This window comes from Urocitellus parryii, chromosome 9 (assembly GCF_045843805.1).
Source record: "Urocitellus parryii isolate mUroPar1 chromosome 9, mUroPar1.hap1, whole genome shotgun sequence".
Classification (NCBI taxonomy): Eukaryota; Metazoa; Chordata; class Mammalia; order Rodentia; family Sciuridae; genus Urocitellus; species Urocitellus parryii.
The window spans coordinates 35067992-35083436 of record NC_135539.1 but is presented as its reverse complement, the minus strand read 5'-3'; the positions used below and the strand labels follow the sequence as shown (position 1 = coordinate 35083436).

Below are 15445 nucleotides of genomic sequence, written 5' to 3'. Positions count from 1 at the left end.
TGCATGGATGACATGTAGGTGGACCCAGAGATAAATTCTAGTCTAGAAGACTATTAAATCACATCAGTTTGCATTGCAGGTTGATGGACACTGATGTGAGAATCTTTACTGGGTATACAGCGAGGTTGAATCCCTCAAAATCAGTTCTTCTGTCAATATGGTATCCTGACTTCATATTTTCACAAAGCAAAAACCAGGAGGGACCACAATCTTGGATTTTATTTGATTTTCTACTCTGTTAACATCATTTAATGAGCAATTTGGATCTGCACATCACTATTTATATAAGGGACCATCTCTGTGAATCCCAGGCTTTTCAGGTTGAATTCTGCTATGGTATTTATACCTTTCTGTTGGTGTTCATGTCTGAAACTTACAGATGTTTTCCTCTAAAATGTTATTTATTCTAAGGTAGTCTTTTGCTTCTGCATTCTAGAAGCCCTTCCTACATAGATAATAACCATTTTGGGGGGGGGGCTAGAAGCTGCAATTATTTGTCTTTTTTCCCTTTGTTTTTAAAACTTGTACATAGTCAAATTTATCTATTTTTTAATTTATTTCTTCTAAATATTGAGGCATAGTTAGGAACATTTTCCCTGCTTCCATGTTTCAGGGGAACTCACTAAAGTTTTCTTCTAGTACTTTCATATTTCATCTTTTTGATATATATATCTCTGATGCACTTGGAATGGATCCTTACATATGAAACAGGGAATGTATCCACTTTTATTTTATATAGGTATCAATTTATTCCAATAATTCTAATCAAAAATACTAAATTTAGAATTCAAGATTCTGCCTTCTATAGTGACACAGGCACACCAATGTTTATAGCAGCTGAATTTACAATAGGTAAACTGTAGAACCAACCTAGATACCCATCAATAGATGAATGGATAAAGAAACTGTGGTATATATACACAACAGAATATTACTCAGCATTAAAAGAGAATAATGTGGTGTTTGCAGGTAAATGGATGGAGTTGGAGAATATTATGATAAGTGAAGTAAACCAATCCCAAAAAAACTGAAGGCCAAATGTTTTCTCTGACTTTGTTTTTTTCTGATCTATGATGGGGGCGGGGCATGGGAAGAATGGAGGATCTTTGGATTGGGCAAAGGGGAGAGTGAGGAAGAGTTATGAGTGTATGAAAGATGGTGGAATGAGATGGACATCATTACCCTAGGTGGATCTATGATTGCATGAATGGTGGGTCTCTATACCATGTACAACCAGAGAATTGAAATGTTGCGCTCCATTTGTGTACGATGAATTGAAATGCACTCTGCTGTCACATACAACTAAGTAGAACAAATTTAAAAAATTTAAAAAGACACTGCCTTTATTACATACTAAATTTCCATATGTAATGAAGTCCATTTCTGTACTTTCTGTTCTGCTTCATGCATCTATTCATGCACCAACATGATGCTGTTTTATTTCTAGAGCTTTATAATATGTTTCACTACCTAAAGGACTCAAGCTTCACTGCTTTTCTCTTTCAGGATTTTTCTGACTATTCTTGCTCTCTCTCTCTCTCTCTCTCTCTCTTTCTTTTAATGAATGAACTTTAAATTAACTTCTAACTCCAGAAAAAAAATCTACTAATATTTTTACTGGAACCATGTGATAATTCTAAATTAATGTAGAGGATACCAACCTCACTGTGACATTGAGTTTCCTATGCAAGGACATGAATGTGTTTTCATCTGTTTATAACTTTTGTGACCTTCTGGAATGTTTGCAATTTTCCTCATATGTGTTGGCCAGTTCTTACTAATTCCCAAGCCTCTGTTCTAAGGTAATTCTGCTACTGTAAATGGGATCTTCTCTTCAATGATAACTTCTGGCTGAGCTTTGTTTGTGAGTATGAAGTCAGGTTTTTTTATATGCTGATTTTATAAGTTGCTAGTTCATTCAAGGCATTCTAGATACCAAATCTTATTATCTGCAAATATAGTTTGATTAATTCCTGTTCAGGCCTCCTGCCCATACCTGATTTCTCTTATCTATTGCTTTGACTAACTCTTGCATTTAACAATAACAAGTAGAGGAGGCAGTAGGGCCTGTGGCTCTTCCTTCTGTAGGAATGTCTGTATGCTTCTGATTAGATAAACTGAGAACACAGATTGTGGTTCAAGGTACACACATGGTTTACCATTCTGAGTAAATTTCTATTTATATGTTTTTACTACAGAGGAGAGTTGAATATTGGCAAATGTCAAAACTATATTCTTAGAATAAACCCCACTTGCATATGATCTACTATTTTTTAATATGTTGTTGAATTTTATTTGATAATTTCTAGCATATTTCCACCAATGCTCATAAACTAGTCTATGACTTTCTTTTTTTGGTGCATTCTTTGGAATTGTTTGTGGCCTATGATGGCATCCATTTGTAAAGGGTGTTCTCTGTTACCAAGGGTCAGAGTTGCATATGTAGCTGTGACTGCTCCTGTATATTTTGTGTTGCTTGGTTTTTTAGTTAGTAAGTTTGCTTTTTGTGCACATCTATCTTCAACTGGAAGAAGCATGCTAAATTCCTTGAATAAGTGTCTCTCTCTTTGCATCTCCTATAGGCTCTTCTTTATAGAAGTTGCTGCCATGTTCCTGGGTGCACAAGTTATGGTTGTTATGTCTTCACTGCAAATTGTGGCTTTTAGCATTGAAAAATTCTCTCCTTGTCTTTAATGTTTCTTGATGCAGGTTCTACTGGTCAAATATCAAGATTATGACTCTGTCTTTTTTTTTTTTGTTGTATCAGGAATTAAACTTAGGGGCACTTGATCACTGAGTCACACCCCAGACCTATTTTGTATTTTATTTAGAGACAAGGTCTCACTGAGTTGCTTAGTGCCTTGCTTTTGCTGAGGCTGGCTTTGAACTCACGGAACTCCTGCCTCAGACTCCCAAGCTGCTGGGATTACAGTGTGTGCCACTGTGACAGGCGACACTTGCTTTCTTTTTGTTTTATTTGCCTGTGTCTCTTTGTTCATCTTTTCCCTTTTTAGACCCCCAGACCTCTGTCTTGCTATAGGTATCTCTTATTTACAGCCAATTGTTGGATTTTGCTTCGTTAGCCAATATAGAATATTTGTGTTTTTATAGGTAAATTAAGTCTATTATATTTATTGACACAATCAATACATTGGGCTTCAGTTCTATCATAGTATCTACATAAATAATGTTACAAATACATATTCTATAACTATATATGATCATGGATATATGTAAGCATAAGTGTGTGTATTTCATGAGATGCTATGTTCTGTTTTTTCCTTTATGCTGTGTGTTTTGATAATTAGAAAGGTCTGCATACATGCTTGTATGTGTGTGTGGGTGTGTATGTGCATACGTGTACATGAACATGTGTGCTTGGATATGTGTGTACACACACATCCTACTGGCTAGTCAGGTCCTTTCTTTGTGCTTCTGCAATGAATCTAGGTATGAGGGTCTTGCCTTCATGGGGCTCAGATTCTAGTGGGGGGAGCAGACCCTTTTAATTCTATATAAAAACCACTACAGCAAAGGTCAGCTTGTTTCCTTAAAAGAGGATCTTATGGAGGAGCTAGTTCCTGAGCCAAATCTTTAAGTAGAAGCACCAGATAAAGATGCAGTAAGCAGGGAAATGCAACCTGCACACGTGCTGAGCGTATCTGCAAAGTTGAATACATGCACTCCCCTCAAGGTTGGTCTGTGAAACTGTAATACGCAGAGTCTGGGTGAAGAATGCCACCTCTGGAACTTCCCAGAGCCAAGGGGGCACAAACAGCCTCCTGGGATGTGTGCAGCCTGGAGCGGGAGCTGTGGGGCCTCAGGTCAGGATTCCTGTGTGGGCAGGAGCCCTCAGCAGCCCAGCAGGTGGCCATTCAGCCCCAGCTGGTGGATTGGCTTTTGTAGGCCTTCAGTTGACATTGCAAAGGGGATTTTCGGCACATGGAACTAAAACCTTTCCTTCTGCAACTTCTGCCCATTGTTTCCCACTCTGTTTCCTGGGTAAGCCATTCCTTGTATGCACACATAATCTGACAAACTATTTGCAAATCACAAAAATACCCAGCATGGCTTTACTACTACAGGCCCAATAAACACCCTCCTTCTTCCCTCCACGTCTCATGCACAGGACTACTGAGCGGTGCCTGTGCTGGTTCTGGCTGTTTTCTGAGGAGCAGGGACTCTCTCACTATCCCTTATGGTCAGGCACCTGGAGTGGCTTCTCTCCAGCACATGTTGCATGGTATGACATTATGAACTGCTGTCATTTGTTAAGAGAGCTTAAGGTCATGGTCAAGGTCTCCTTCAGTCTCAAAGCCCCAAGTGTTTTCAAGGTGATTGGGAAGGTCGGGTCCCCAGGTCCTATGTCACAGTGTTGGTTGTGAGGTAGGATGGAAGAGATAAGGATAGGCAGAAAGGAACCTAACAGGGAAGGGAAAAGAAATTATACCTTTAAATCTGAGAAGCTTCACAAGCCCCCCCTTTACTCCCCACTCCTGTCTTCCTCCAGGCCTGAATTCATAAAAAGAGCCCTTGAATGTTAGAGTATTGTGAGTCCAGATGATTAATGCCCACATTCATTGCTAGCCTACACAACATATTTTCTTTAGACTGAATAAAGCAAAGGAAAATATTGTTAGAAACTTATGAGTATCTTCCAAACGCTATCTGTTGCCTTGATGACATCAACCTAGAGATTCTAAAAGAAACAGACCACTATGATGGTCCTTGGTTTCACTATTAAGAGAGCTGAGATCAGCAGGCTGATACTGCCCCCCAAGAACATCTCATGTCCACTGTTTACAGAGCTTCCTTTAAAAAGAAGAGCCTGTGACCCCAAAAGTGAGTCTCACCCTCGAGCATCCCTTATCCCTGTGAGCGTGTATCCTGCTCTATTACTTGCTTTTCTAAATAAATATTTGTGCCTCTTGTGATGTGTCCTGAAATTCTTTTCTGTGACATAAGTTAAGAATCAGCCAGGGCTGGGTGGAGGTCCCCTTCTCCCATCTCAGTGAGGTCTCTTCAGACCCCTTTCTGGTGACAATGGTTTGTATCTAAATATGGTATTTTGGCTTAGTTCTCTTACATTGCAATGTGTTGATTTTGATCATCAATCCAACAAAACAATTTGCTTTTGATTTCTGATTCTGAGGCTGAATAGATGGCTTACCCATAGACTTGTGACTGTGCCAGGCAGGCCCGTTCCCCACAGATGAAGAGACACAGGTTGTTTTCTTCCTTTCTCTTTGTTTTTCCTCCCCATCCCCTAATACTGGGGTTAGAACCCAGGGCCTCACACGTGCTAGGCAAGTGTTCTACCACTGAACTACACCCCTAGCCTGTCATTTTTATTTTTTACATTTCATTTAAATCAGGCAATATATGAAGACAACATAAAGCTTATTTGGGACAACCCTTCCCCACCACTGAGTGAATTCTAGTCAATCATTACACTTCCTCTTTTCCCCAACCTACTTCAATGACAGCAATGGTTTAAATGATAATTAATCCAAAGAAGCCTCTGCTGACCATGGAACTGCATATGGTTTTGAAGATTCACATGCCAAATAAAATTAATAAAAGTGACATCATGAAAGGCTGGCAGAGAAGTTTGTGGGGCCTCGTGAGACAGGTGGATGTGGGCATTCGGGCCTCTGCAGTAGGACTGATGGACCTCTGTCCTACTTATTGTCCCCTATCAGATGGATGCAAACCCAACCTGAGGATGGCAAGCAGCCCACTGGCAATGCTGGGAAGTGAGCTAAATTTAGCACAGAGTGAAATTACAGTGTATTGTCCACTGGTTTTTATATTCTAATGTGCCCAGTTGTATTGATTATGATAACATTATCTTATCTGTTTCAGATAAACTGTGAAATCTCATTAACACAATAAAATTTCATCTTTCATTACCCTCAAATGCAAAGTCAGTTTTCCTGGGGGGTGGGTGGCCTTGCATGTGACCATTCCGGGAGGATCAGTCCCCTTGGTAGCATTTCCATTGGAGGAAAGGGTCAGAGTCCAGGCTCTTTCAAAGAGCTGGGTCCCTGTGGGAGGTGCTTAGGCAGGGATGCTTCGGAAGGCAGGCTGTAGTCTCCTAGCTGGCTTTGGGGCCACCTGTGCCTAGAAACGAGTCTCCCCACGTCTCCCACTCCCTGGCGAGAGCCCAGCACAGCTGCTCTGCCACGAGGGGGCTGGGCAGGGAGCTGAGGGCCAGGCAGCTGCTTCGCAGCAATATGGCGACACTGTGGAAAAGGGCACAACTGCACACCCTGTTTTCATTGCCCCCAAAGTATACGATTTACAATACTAGGGTCTGAAGTGCCTATCCAGGACTTAATGGGGATTCATGGGCATCTATTTCTCCAGGTAACCTCACAGAATTAAGCATATATGCCTTTCAAATCGGAGAGGTGAGCTCATTACATAGAAGAATTACCGGCTACGCATTACTGGGTGGATGTATATATTACAATCTGTGTGCCGGCTGTTATCGTTAATTTCACATCATTATAGGCTACAGCTGAGTTCTTGTGCTGTTATGGTTCTTGCAGTTTTGATACACCTAAATGTGCTCACTGCATTAAACATTTCCAACACATTATTAGGATAACAAATCTTTGACAAATAAACTTGAGTATCTTTTTTATGGCCTTTGTAAGAAAATACTTTAAAAGTTCTATAGGTCCCTTTCTGAACTTGTTTTTTCCAGTTCTTTGTTTACCAGGCATCCAGAAGTCTTCAGGGCCAATTTTCAGGTTGAGGTAACATCACAGGGGCTAGGCAGGCAGGCCTGGGCACTTTGTCTGCCAACCTTGCCTAGGTCGGCCTGCTCCTCTGAGCAGGTTAGGGACAAGATGACAGGAAAAGAGTGTTTTTATTCATGAAATGCCAATTTCATTTCTGAGAAATGTTTTCACTTGTGACCAGGGCCGAGCTTCCCAAACGAAGGCCCAAGGCTGGCAGGGAGTGGCTGTGTCTCAGTCACTTTTGGTCCAGCAGCACTTCACTTTGAGGTAGTACCTCCTCCTTTCCTTCATCCAAATCCTGGTTCCCAGGCACCCCATCTTCATGATTTCTCAGAGTGTGTGGAAAAGCACACTAGAGGGTTCTTTCTAGTTCTTAACTGCTTTCCACACCAGTCTTGGGCTGCTTGCATACACACATGCCCATCCATCCATTTAGGAAGTTGAGTTCTCTGTGATGCTGAATGACACACTTCCCAGTCATGCTGGGTGACACTTTCAATGCAGAAGTTTTCATGGCATGTCTTTTAGGCTGTGGCCCTTGTCAGCACTTCTGGCAGAGGAGGGGAGGAAAGTTCTGAGTCCAGGCTCTTGCATGGGGCTAGGTCTGTGTGGGAGGCACTCAGGTGAGGCTGCTGATGCAGGATGCAGGAAAGACACAAAGGGCCCAGTCCACTGTGACAGTGCCTGGAGATGCTTTCCCTCAAGCATTCGAGATAGTGAGAAGAGCAGGACAGAAGGCAGGTATTATGTCGGCATAGCATTGAATAGTGAAATAGAACCCGTGAGCCTTCTGATTATAATCAGGCATTCATTTATGCTTTGTAAATGGGTCAGGCTTTGCTCTTGGATATGAGAATACAAATACAAAAAAGGCAAATCAGAAACAGCCTCTGCCTTCAGAGTCCCAGGCTAGTCAGAAACATGGGGCTGTAAATCACAAAATAATACAATGGCCAGAGCAGCTGAAGATGGGTTTCACTTGCTCATGTGTCTTCTAGCGGCAGCTGAAGGACAAGCCACAGAACCCCTCCCTTCTCACGAGGTCACCTGCAGGTTACAGATGCTGGGATCCATCCCAAGCCAAGGAGCTCCTGAATCTGAGCTCTGTGCCCAAGCTGGGGGCCCCTGCTCACATCCCCAGTGAGACCCCCAATTTGTCTTATAGCTGGACATATAGTACAGGCTCCACAGCTCAGACCCTGCTGAGCCCTAACTCCAGAGATGAAACCAGTCAGACCAAACGTCCTGGATTGCTGGAGTCCAGCATTCTTTAAACTGTGGGTCACAGATGATTAGTGGATTAGGAAACCAATTTGGCAGTCACACCAGCATTTTAAAGAGAATGAAACAGAATGGAAAAGAACAGAAAATATCAAAGAACATCATACACTGCGAGGGTAACTGTTTTTCCATGAACCCTTTGTTTCAGGTGTGTGTGCATACTGGGGTTGATGTAAAATAGATTTCTTATTGTGCACTGCAGTTCACAATGTTCGACAGCCACTGTTCACCCACCTGCCATGTGAGTACAAGTGAGATGAGATTTCATTTCTTTTTTTATTTCACATATGAGCTGCAGTGAAGTATATGAAGTAATTTTTGACCATGCTTGGTACATGCAAAATAATAATAATAAAAAAAAGCAAATTCTAGTGATGACAGGTCACTGCAGTTAGGGCCTAGACTTTGGAGGTCACCTGGCCAAGGTTTAAATTCCAGTATTTTTCAGCATTTTCTAGCTATGTGACCTTGGGAGAATTAGTTGCCTATCTGAACTTCCTTTATTTTTCCCTCTGTAAAATAGGGACAGTATGTCTGTCTCACATGACTATTAGGAGTCATGTGAGTAGCACAGCATAATGAAAAGCAGTATATACTGGCTTCCCCCAAAACACTGGCTTCCTATCTTTTCCTTCCTGTAAATTCTAAAAGACCAAATTAAACCCATACCTAATGGAACATTCCATATCTATTTTGTTCAGCTTTTACTCGGTGTTTTAGGTAATGCTGGGAGAATTTGGAACATTATCCTATTCTGTAGGAAAGGCCTGAGGTCTGGAAAGTCTTAGGGATTGAGAAACAAATCTTTTGTGCAGTGTCATTTAATGCCACATTGAGAATTTCCCAAGAGGAGATAAGAATGGGGCTTGCAAACGAGTGTTCATTTATAATCCTTACTTTAGAAAACCTTTGAAAGCCCAAGTGAACATTTAGGAGCTTTTACTAATGTTTTAGAAATGTGGATAACCAAATATTTTCTCCATTTCTTTTTAAATATGAAATATTTCTCTTTCATTATAAGGTAATGTTCTGAAACCAGAATAAATCATCATAGCACAAACATACCTGTTACAGGAAGAAAAATGATAAAAGAAATAAAACCAGAAAGAAAAAAAGTAAAACCTTGTTGCTCTCAAAATGATGATTTATGGTATAATTTGTCTTTGGATCCTTTTTGGAAAAATCAACATCTGTATCTTAATGGATACAGTTTTAAAATGGGGAGCAGGAGTTTGCTAATCTACATGGGTTTGTTTCAGGATGTAACCACGATCTAGTACATTTTATATTCCAACAGTGCATGGGCAGGAGCCCCCCACCAAAGGCTCACCTGAGAAGAACCCATGTGTCTGTCTTTCATGTGTCTTTTATGGTTATTTGAATGATTTAGAACAAAAACTGAATCCTGTGAACCATAGACTGAATTAGCATAGGATATGAACTGCTGATTGCTTCCGGTGACTGGTACTTTCCCTCCCATTCTGCACCATTAGAAAGTTGCTGAAGTCGACATTGGCAATAGGAAAAATGCTTCTAATTACACTGGGCATTTAGTGTGCAGAACCTCCACTCTGGGTTTTTTCCAATTGAAACCAAAAGCATATCGATTTCTGGGAGCACTGTGAAATTTTCAAGTAAATGCAGGTTATTTTCTACTTCCTTCAGGGAGTCATGGTGGAAAACCGACAGGTGGGCTTCAAGCATGTTGAGATTTCAGGCCACAGGGTCTGCCCAGAGCCAGCGTTTCTTATCACCCCTTGCAAAGTTCACTTGGCTCAAACTGTCTTAGAGTCGTGCTGCTCCATTTGTAAGCTAATATATCCCCTTTAAAATGCCTCGAACAGAAAAGGTCAGGGAGGCGCTGTTAATAAAATCTATTAAATGGAATTGGCAGACAGGAAACTGGGGGCTGGTGGATGAAAGGGGAACTTGAAAAGTTGGGAAGTTAGAAAGTTGGTAGCAGGCAGTCCCCATGTACCCCCAGCCAGTCCATGCCAAGATCTTGTAGAGAGCCAGTGGGGACAAATCGCTCATTTCTAAGACATCTCAATAATACACGGAATTAAGCAGGAACGCAGGGCGTGTAGCAGGTGGGTGGTGGGTTCAAAACTAAGCTGTGCTGAAGTTAGTGTAGAAATAACTTCCTTAAGGAGCTTCCTGGAAAAAAAAACACTTGAGACCAAAAATGTGTTTGCAAGAAAAAGGAGCTGGAGCGAGCAGCGCTCCTGTAGCTGCCAGCGCCAGCCGAGCAGCTTGCACGCCCTGCGCTGCGCACCCCGGGCGAGCGCTGCATCATTTATGAGTTCTCTTTGAGAAAGACTGTCTAACAAGTTCCACTCCCACCAACGGCAGTGTGAGCCGCACATCCTTCCCCAGCGGCCTGTGCCTTCTCTGGGGGCTCCAGCCAAACCCTTGTTAGAGCCAAGATGAAGCTACCTCGCTGCCCCGGCCCCATTGCACTTGCCCTTGGATAAGGAGAAGCGATATGGCGGGCAGGAGGCAGCCCTCCCCCTCCCCAGGCTGAGTAATCCTGCCTCTCTAAGATCTCCTGATAGACTGCCAACCTGTGTTTCTATACATTCTGATAATTTCCAAAATTAAGCTGGCAAATAATTAATTTTATGAGTTATTCTTTTCGCCTTTCCTATGCAGGCATTTTAATTATTTCCCTTTTCAGTCTGAAGGACCTACTCAGCCTCCAGGCCTTCCCCACACTCAGTGCCAGCAGCTGTGGGACACTCAAGGCCTAAGTGGGCTCCCAGGCAAGGAGCCTGGGCAAGGAGCCTGCTCAGCTGCTGCCCAAGCTGGGTGGAGGTCGTGGCAGGCTGTGGGCTGTGGATGTGAAGTCTGCTGATTCCAGCAGGGATGATTAGGAAGTACCCCCAGGCGCTCCTGGGAGGCAGCCCTGAGGTAGCGGACTGTGCCATTTCAAACCTAGAAACCATGCAACTCCTCAGCTACAGTCACCTTGGAGAGGAGGAAACTGCTAGCTGCCCCTCCAATAGTCTCCCCTTTTCCTGCCTGAACAATGGATGGAAAACCATGCAGCTGAGAAATCCACATTTCTGGCTTTTCCTGCACAGAGAATTCCATGAATAGGAAGCAGAAATCAGTGACACATGGAATTCTAAGAAAAATCCTAAAAGATCTTTAAAGGAATACTTGGCCACAAGACACACCCATGTATGTTTTCCTCCAACTTGCCTTCTAGAATGTTGATGTGATAGCAGGCATTACAGTAGATAGCTTATCACCATGAGGCAAATACCAAAGATAGCAAAGCAAAAAGACAGAAAATCCTGATTCTCTGATGATCCCAGATTTCCCCTACAACCCACATTCCCACCCACTGCCTGCTCTTCTGATGTGAGAAAAAAGAAAAACCACATCTTCATTTTGTTTAAGCTACTGTCATTGGGGTCTGTTTCTAGCAGCTGGATCCCATATCTAACTAATACAGACAGCTGCAAACTTGATCCCTTGCTGGTTCCACCCCAGGGATCCCAATAAGCCCCTCTTTAGGGGTGGCTCTCAAGTCTATGGTCTGTTCTGAGGGTCTTGATTGGGGAATTGTACTCCTCCTCTGGAGGAATGAGGGGCGACCTCAGTGAAGCTAGTTCCTTGACTGGTTCTTGCCCTTATTCCTCAAGCCCTAGTATACCTTCCTCCAGGACCAGCCTGCAGGAACCGAAGCAGAGGCTGTCAGCATCTTCTCGACCCTGATGGCAGAGCCCCTCCCACAGCTCTGAGCATTTAGTTGGTGCCCACATTAATTCTCAAATGGCTATTTTACTATTAGCAGAAAGACTGACCCCAAATCTCTTTCTGTGCTATAGCTACTGAGGAAACTTTCAAACACCAGGTGGATGCCCAGTAGGAAAGCAAACACACCCCGGCAGACAGGTCTGTAAAGCCTCAGTTCTCAGAGCCTTTACACACATGTATTGTGTCCTTTTCTAGTCATACCTGCTTTTAAGGCAGCCAGGGCAGATATCAAGGGCCCAATTTTACAGATGAGGCCCCTGAGGCCCAGAGAGGCTTGGTACACTTCCTAAAGAAATAGGATAGAAAGCAGGAGGCCCAGAGAGGCTCTTATTGGGGTCTCATCTTTAGAATGTGTGTGTGTGTGTGTGTGTGTGTGTGTGTGTGTGTGTGTGAGAGAGAGAGAGAGAGAGAGAGAGAGAGAGAGAGAGAGAGAGAGAGAGAGACACCATATCCCAGTATTCCAGTCTGCGCCTTTGCTGCTCTAAAGCACTGTGGTCCTTCCTGTTGTCTTTTCTTCCTGCTGTGTCACCTAGTCTGACTGTTTTTATCTTGCTCACTGGGCAGGTGTGACTGTGCCTCCAAGGCACCCAGAGCTGAGGGCCGGTTGTGCTTTCCCAGCCAAGTGTCATAGCCAGTGACACAGCCAAATCCAAGGCACAGCATCCTCATGCTATTGTTATTAAGTGTCACCACCTCAATCTGCCCTGGGGCTCCACACATTCCTTGAATAAGCAGGTCGGGTGGGCAGGTGCTTCCTGGAGATGTCTCTGAGGCTGTTGTAGTCTGATAATTTTCACCAGTGGCCCATGAAAGGGTTTAAGGTTGGGGTCAGGGTCTGGAAAAAGAGCATGAAATGACCAATGGAATCTCAGCAAGCTCGGGGGGGATATTCCCTAGGGGGCATTAACAGTCCCAGAGAGCACACAGTAAGCCTGAAACATGCAGAGGAAAAGCTGCATCCTCAAAGGGAAGGCAGACAGAACTGTGTTCCTGAAGCCCATGAGGAGGAAGTCTTCACCCAGGGCTGGGGGTCAGGACAGCCATCATGAGCATATGAGGAAGGTCCATGTATGGATGAGGAAGTCCACGTGTACATGAGAAAGTCCTCCAGAGCATCGAAACAGAGCTGCCCCATGGGGAGTGAAGATGTGAATTATGGCTATGTTTGCTAGGTACCCCTGAAACCTGTGGGGCTCCAGGTTCATGTGCCCACACCTGACATCCAACACCCAAGCAAGGGAAAGACCACTTAGCTCCAAAAGTGAGGCTGCACATGGAGAATTGCCCGCGCAACTGTGGTTCCAATATTAACTTATGAGAGTCAAACAAAAGCAGATAGGGAGGACTGGAGAGAGAGCAAGTGGAGTCAGGTTCTCACCCATGTGAAGAAAAGAGCCTTTTACAGAGCTATGGCTCACTGCAGGAACCTCACCACCTGATAACTGCTCAGAGGAGCAGGATAGGAGCTCGCCCAGCATGTTGCCAGTCCAGCTGCTAACATGCCAGAACCTTCTGAGGTCCTGCTGACATCAGGGGCTGCTCATGTCGCTCAGAAGACAGTGGTCTTATCTCTGAAGATTGCATATTAGAGCTGTTCCAGCCATTTGCTAGATGTGCAATTTCATACCACCTAAATTCAAGCTAGCTGGCATGCAGTTTCTTTATGCATAGTGACTGAAGATACCGCCTGGACCCCATTCCTGTTTTTATACCCAGTTCGACTGTGCAGGAAGCAACGAATGAGGCTGTGAAGCTCAGCTGTATTGCCTGAAGGATTTCAGTGGAGCACAACTGAGGTAATACATGTGAACTGTTTTGAAAGGACAACACACCTCCCCAATATAGATCCTGACCCCTTCTCGTTGTAACCACTGAAGTGGGGAAAATCACCACTTGGGAGCCAAATTGTTGCTCTGATGTCTCTGAAGTTGTTGCCACCATCTTTGCTTCCTCCCACCTTGCTTGCACTCCACTGACAGATTCATTTTCCAGGACACCACTTTGATCATGACATTCACAGCTCTTAAGCCTTGAATGTCTCCCCATTGCCAACTGTATAAAAGGCAAACTCCAAGCCTCAAAACCCCCCTCAGTCAGGCTGAGATCTGCTTCCCTCTGCTCTCTACAGAACTCAAATGCACCAGTAAGTAACACAATGAGGCAGTTGCAGTTAATAGTAATAGGGGATTATTAATAGCAGTATTAGTCATTTTAAGCCTCCAAGTTTATTGTTATTTTATTAAATAGACTAATTAAAGCAGACATTAATGGTCCAGGTTTTCGGCTATTTTCTTCTTCCAATGAACGATCAAGAATCACTTGCAGATGGACAGGTTCTTCTGAGCTGTCCTGCATTTTAATATTTCTGCTAGCCACTGTGCAGGCGGAACTGACTACGCTTAATTTATAAAGGAGGATTTATGGGCTTGGGGATGACAACAGACAGCCAATCAATAAGGGATGATAATAACAGCGTGTAATATCAAGGAACATTAGGTCTCGGGCATGATTTGGGGAGAGAAGTGGGCAGTTAGAAACCTTATCATTTGAAAAAGGTCAAGGCCTGGCAGCCATAAAAATGCCTAAGCAAATAAAATCACACCTGTGAATCAGGAGAGGGCATAAATTGCTGAGTGAAAAAGGATTTTAGATTTTGTGGAAAAATTACTTCCCTGGGCAAGGATTTGGGCTGCTATAGGACAAATGCAGTTGTGTCAAGAGAGGCTCTATTTATTACCGCTCGAACAATAACATGCAATGCAGATGGGGAGAGTGTTTCCTGGCCAGCCGGCAATTCCTGGGGCTGGGACCAGAATCTTTCAGAAACATGGGAGGAGTCAGAGGCTGCAGAGAGGCTTCCAAAGACTGGGCCGAGTTTCAGCACATATATTTAAGAACCACTGGCTTTATGACATTCTGTCTGGTCATTCCCCCTCTCCAGGGCTGGGGGAATTTTTATTGATTTAGTAAATTGGTTGTGTAACTGAAAAAGGCAAAAAAAAAAAAAGCACAAAGTAGCAGATTCTATTACCAATAATCATATTCCATCATGAAAACCAGGATTGGAAATAATTGTTCTCTTTGAAGGACATTCACAGCATTACACAGAGCTTTGTGACCAGCTCAACTGAAAAGATGCCCTGATGGCATTTAGAAAAGTTCCCTTCCACAGACCCTTTCAAGAATAGGTGTGCTAGGAAAGGATTCGAGCAGACACTTCCTGCCCTCGGCACCCAGAAAAAGCAGCTGGAACATTATGCTTCCCTTCCACAGCATCGCTTCAGCTTAGAGGAGGCAGAGAGATGAAATCGCACACATGATGGATTTCTTCTAAACACTCCCTGGAGGAATGCACCCTGTTTTCATTTCTAGCACATTACAGTTTGAACTTCACAAACCTGGCTGCCTGACCAACCTTCTGCATCCTGGTGGTTCTGGAAAGCAAGCTCACCTCCTTGTAAGGTGTATTCGGTCACTGCCCTGCTGAAGACACCCAGGCCAGCCCCGTTGTAAGCAGCCACCTGGATTTCATACTGCGTCCAGATAATCAGGTCTGTCACCAGGCAGTAGTTCACCTCCGGGCTAGTGATGTTTCTCTGCTGATGCTCACCAGGCAGGCCAGCCAGGCGGTACCTGCACCAGAAAGGAAG

General features: G+C 43.6%; 1 protein-coding gene across 1 annotated transcript in view; it reads right to left on the bottom strand.

Annotated features, from left to right (window-relative positions):
• The window catches only part of Sdk1 (sidekick cell adhesion molecule 1), a 903256-nt gene that overhangs the window by 167149 nt on the left and 720662 nt on the right, over nucleotides 1-15445 (bottom strand). Inside the window, exon 17 of the mRNA XM_077802503.1 lies at nucleotides 15247-15428. Within this exon, the coding sequence (XP_077658629.1) occupies nucleotides 15247-15428 (182 nt within the window). The remainder of the gene's footprint in view (nucleotides 1-15246; nucleotides 15429-15445) is intronic.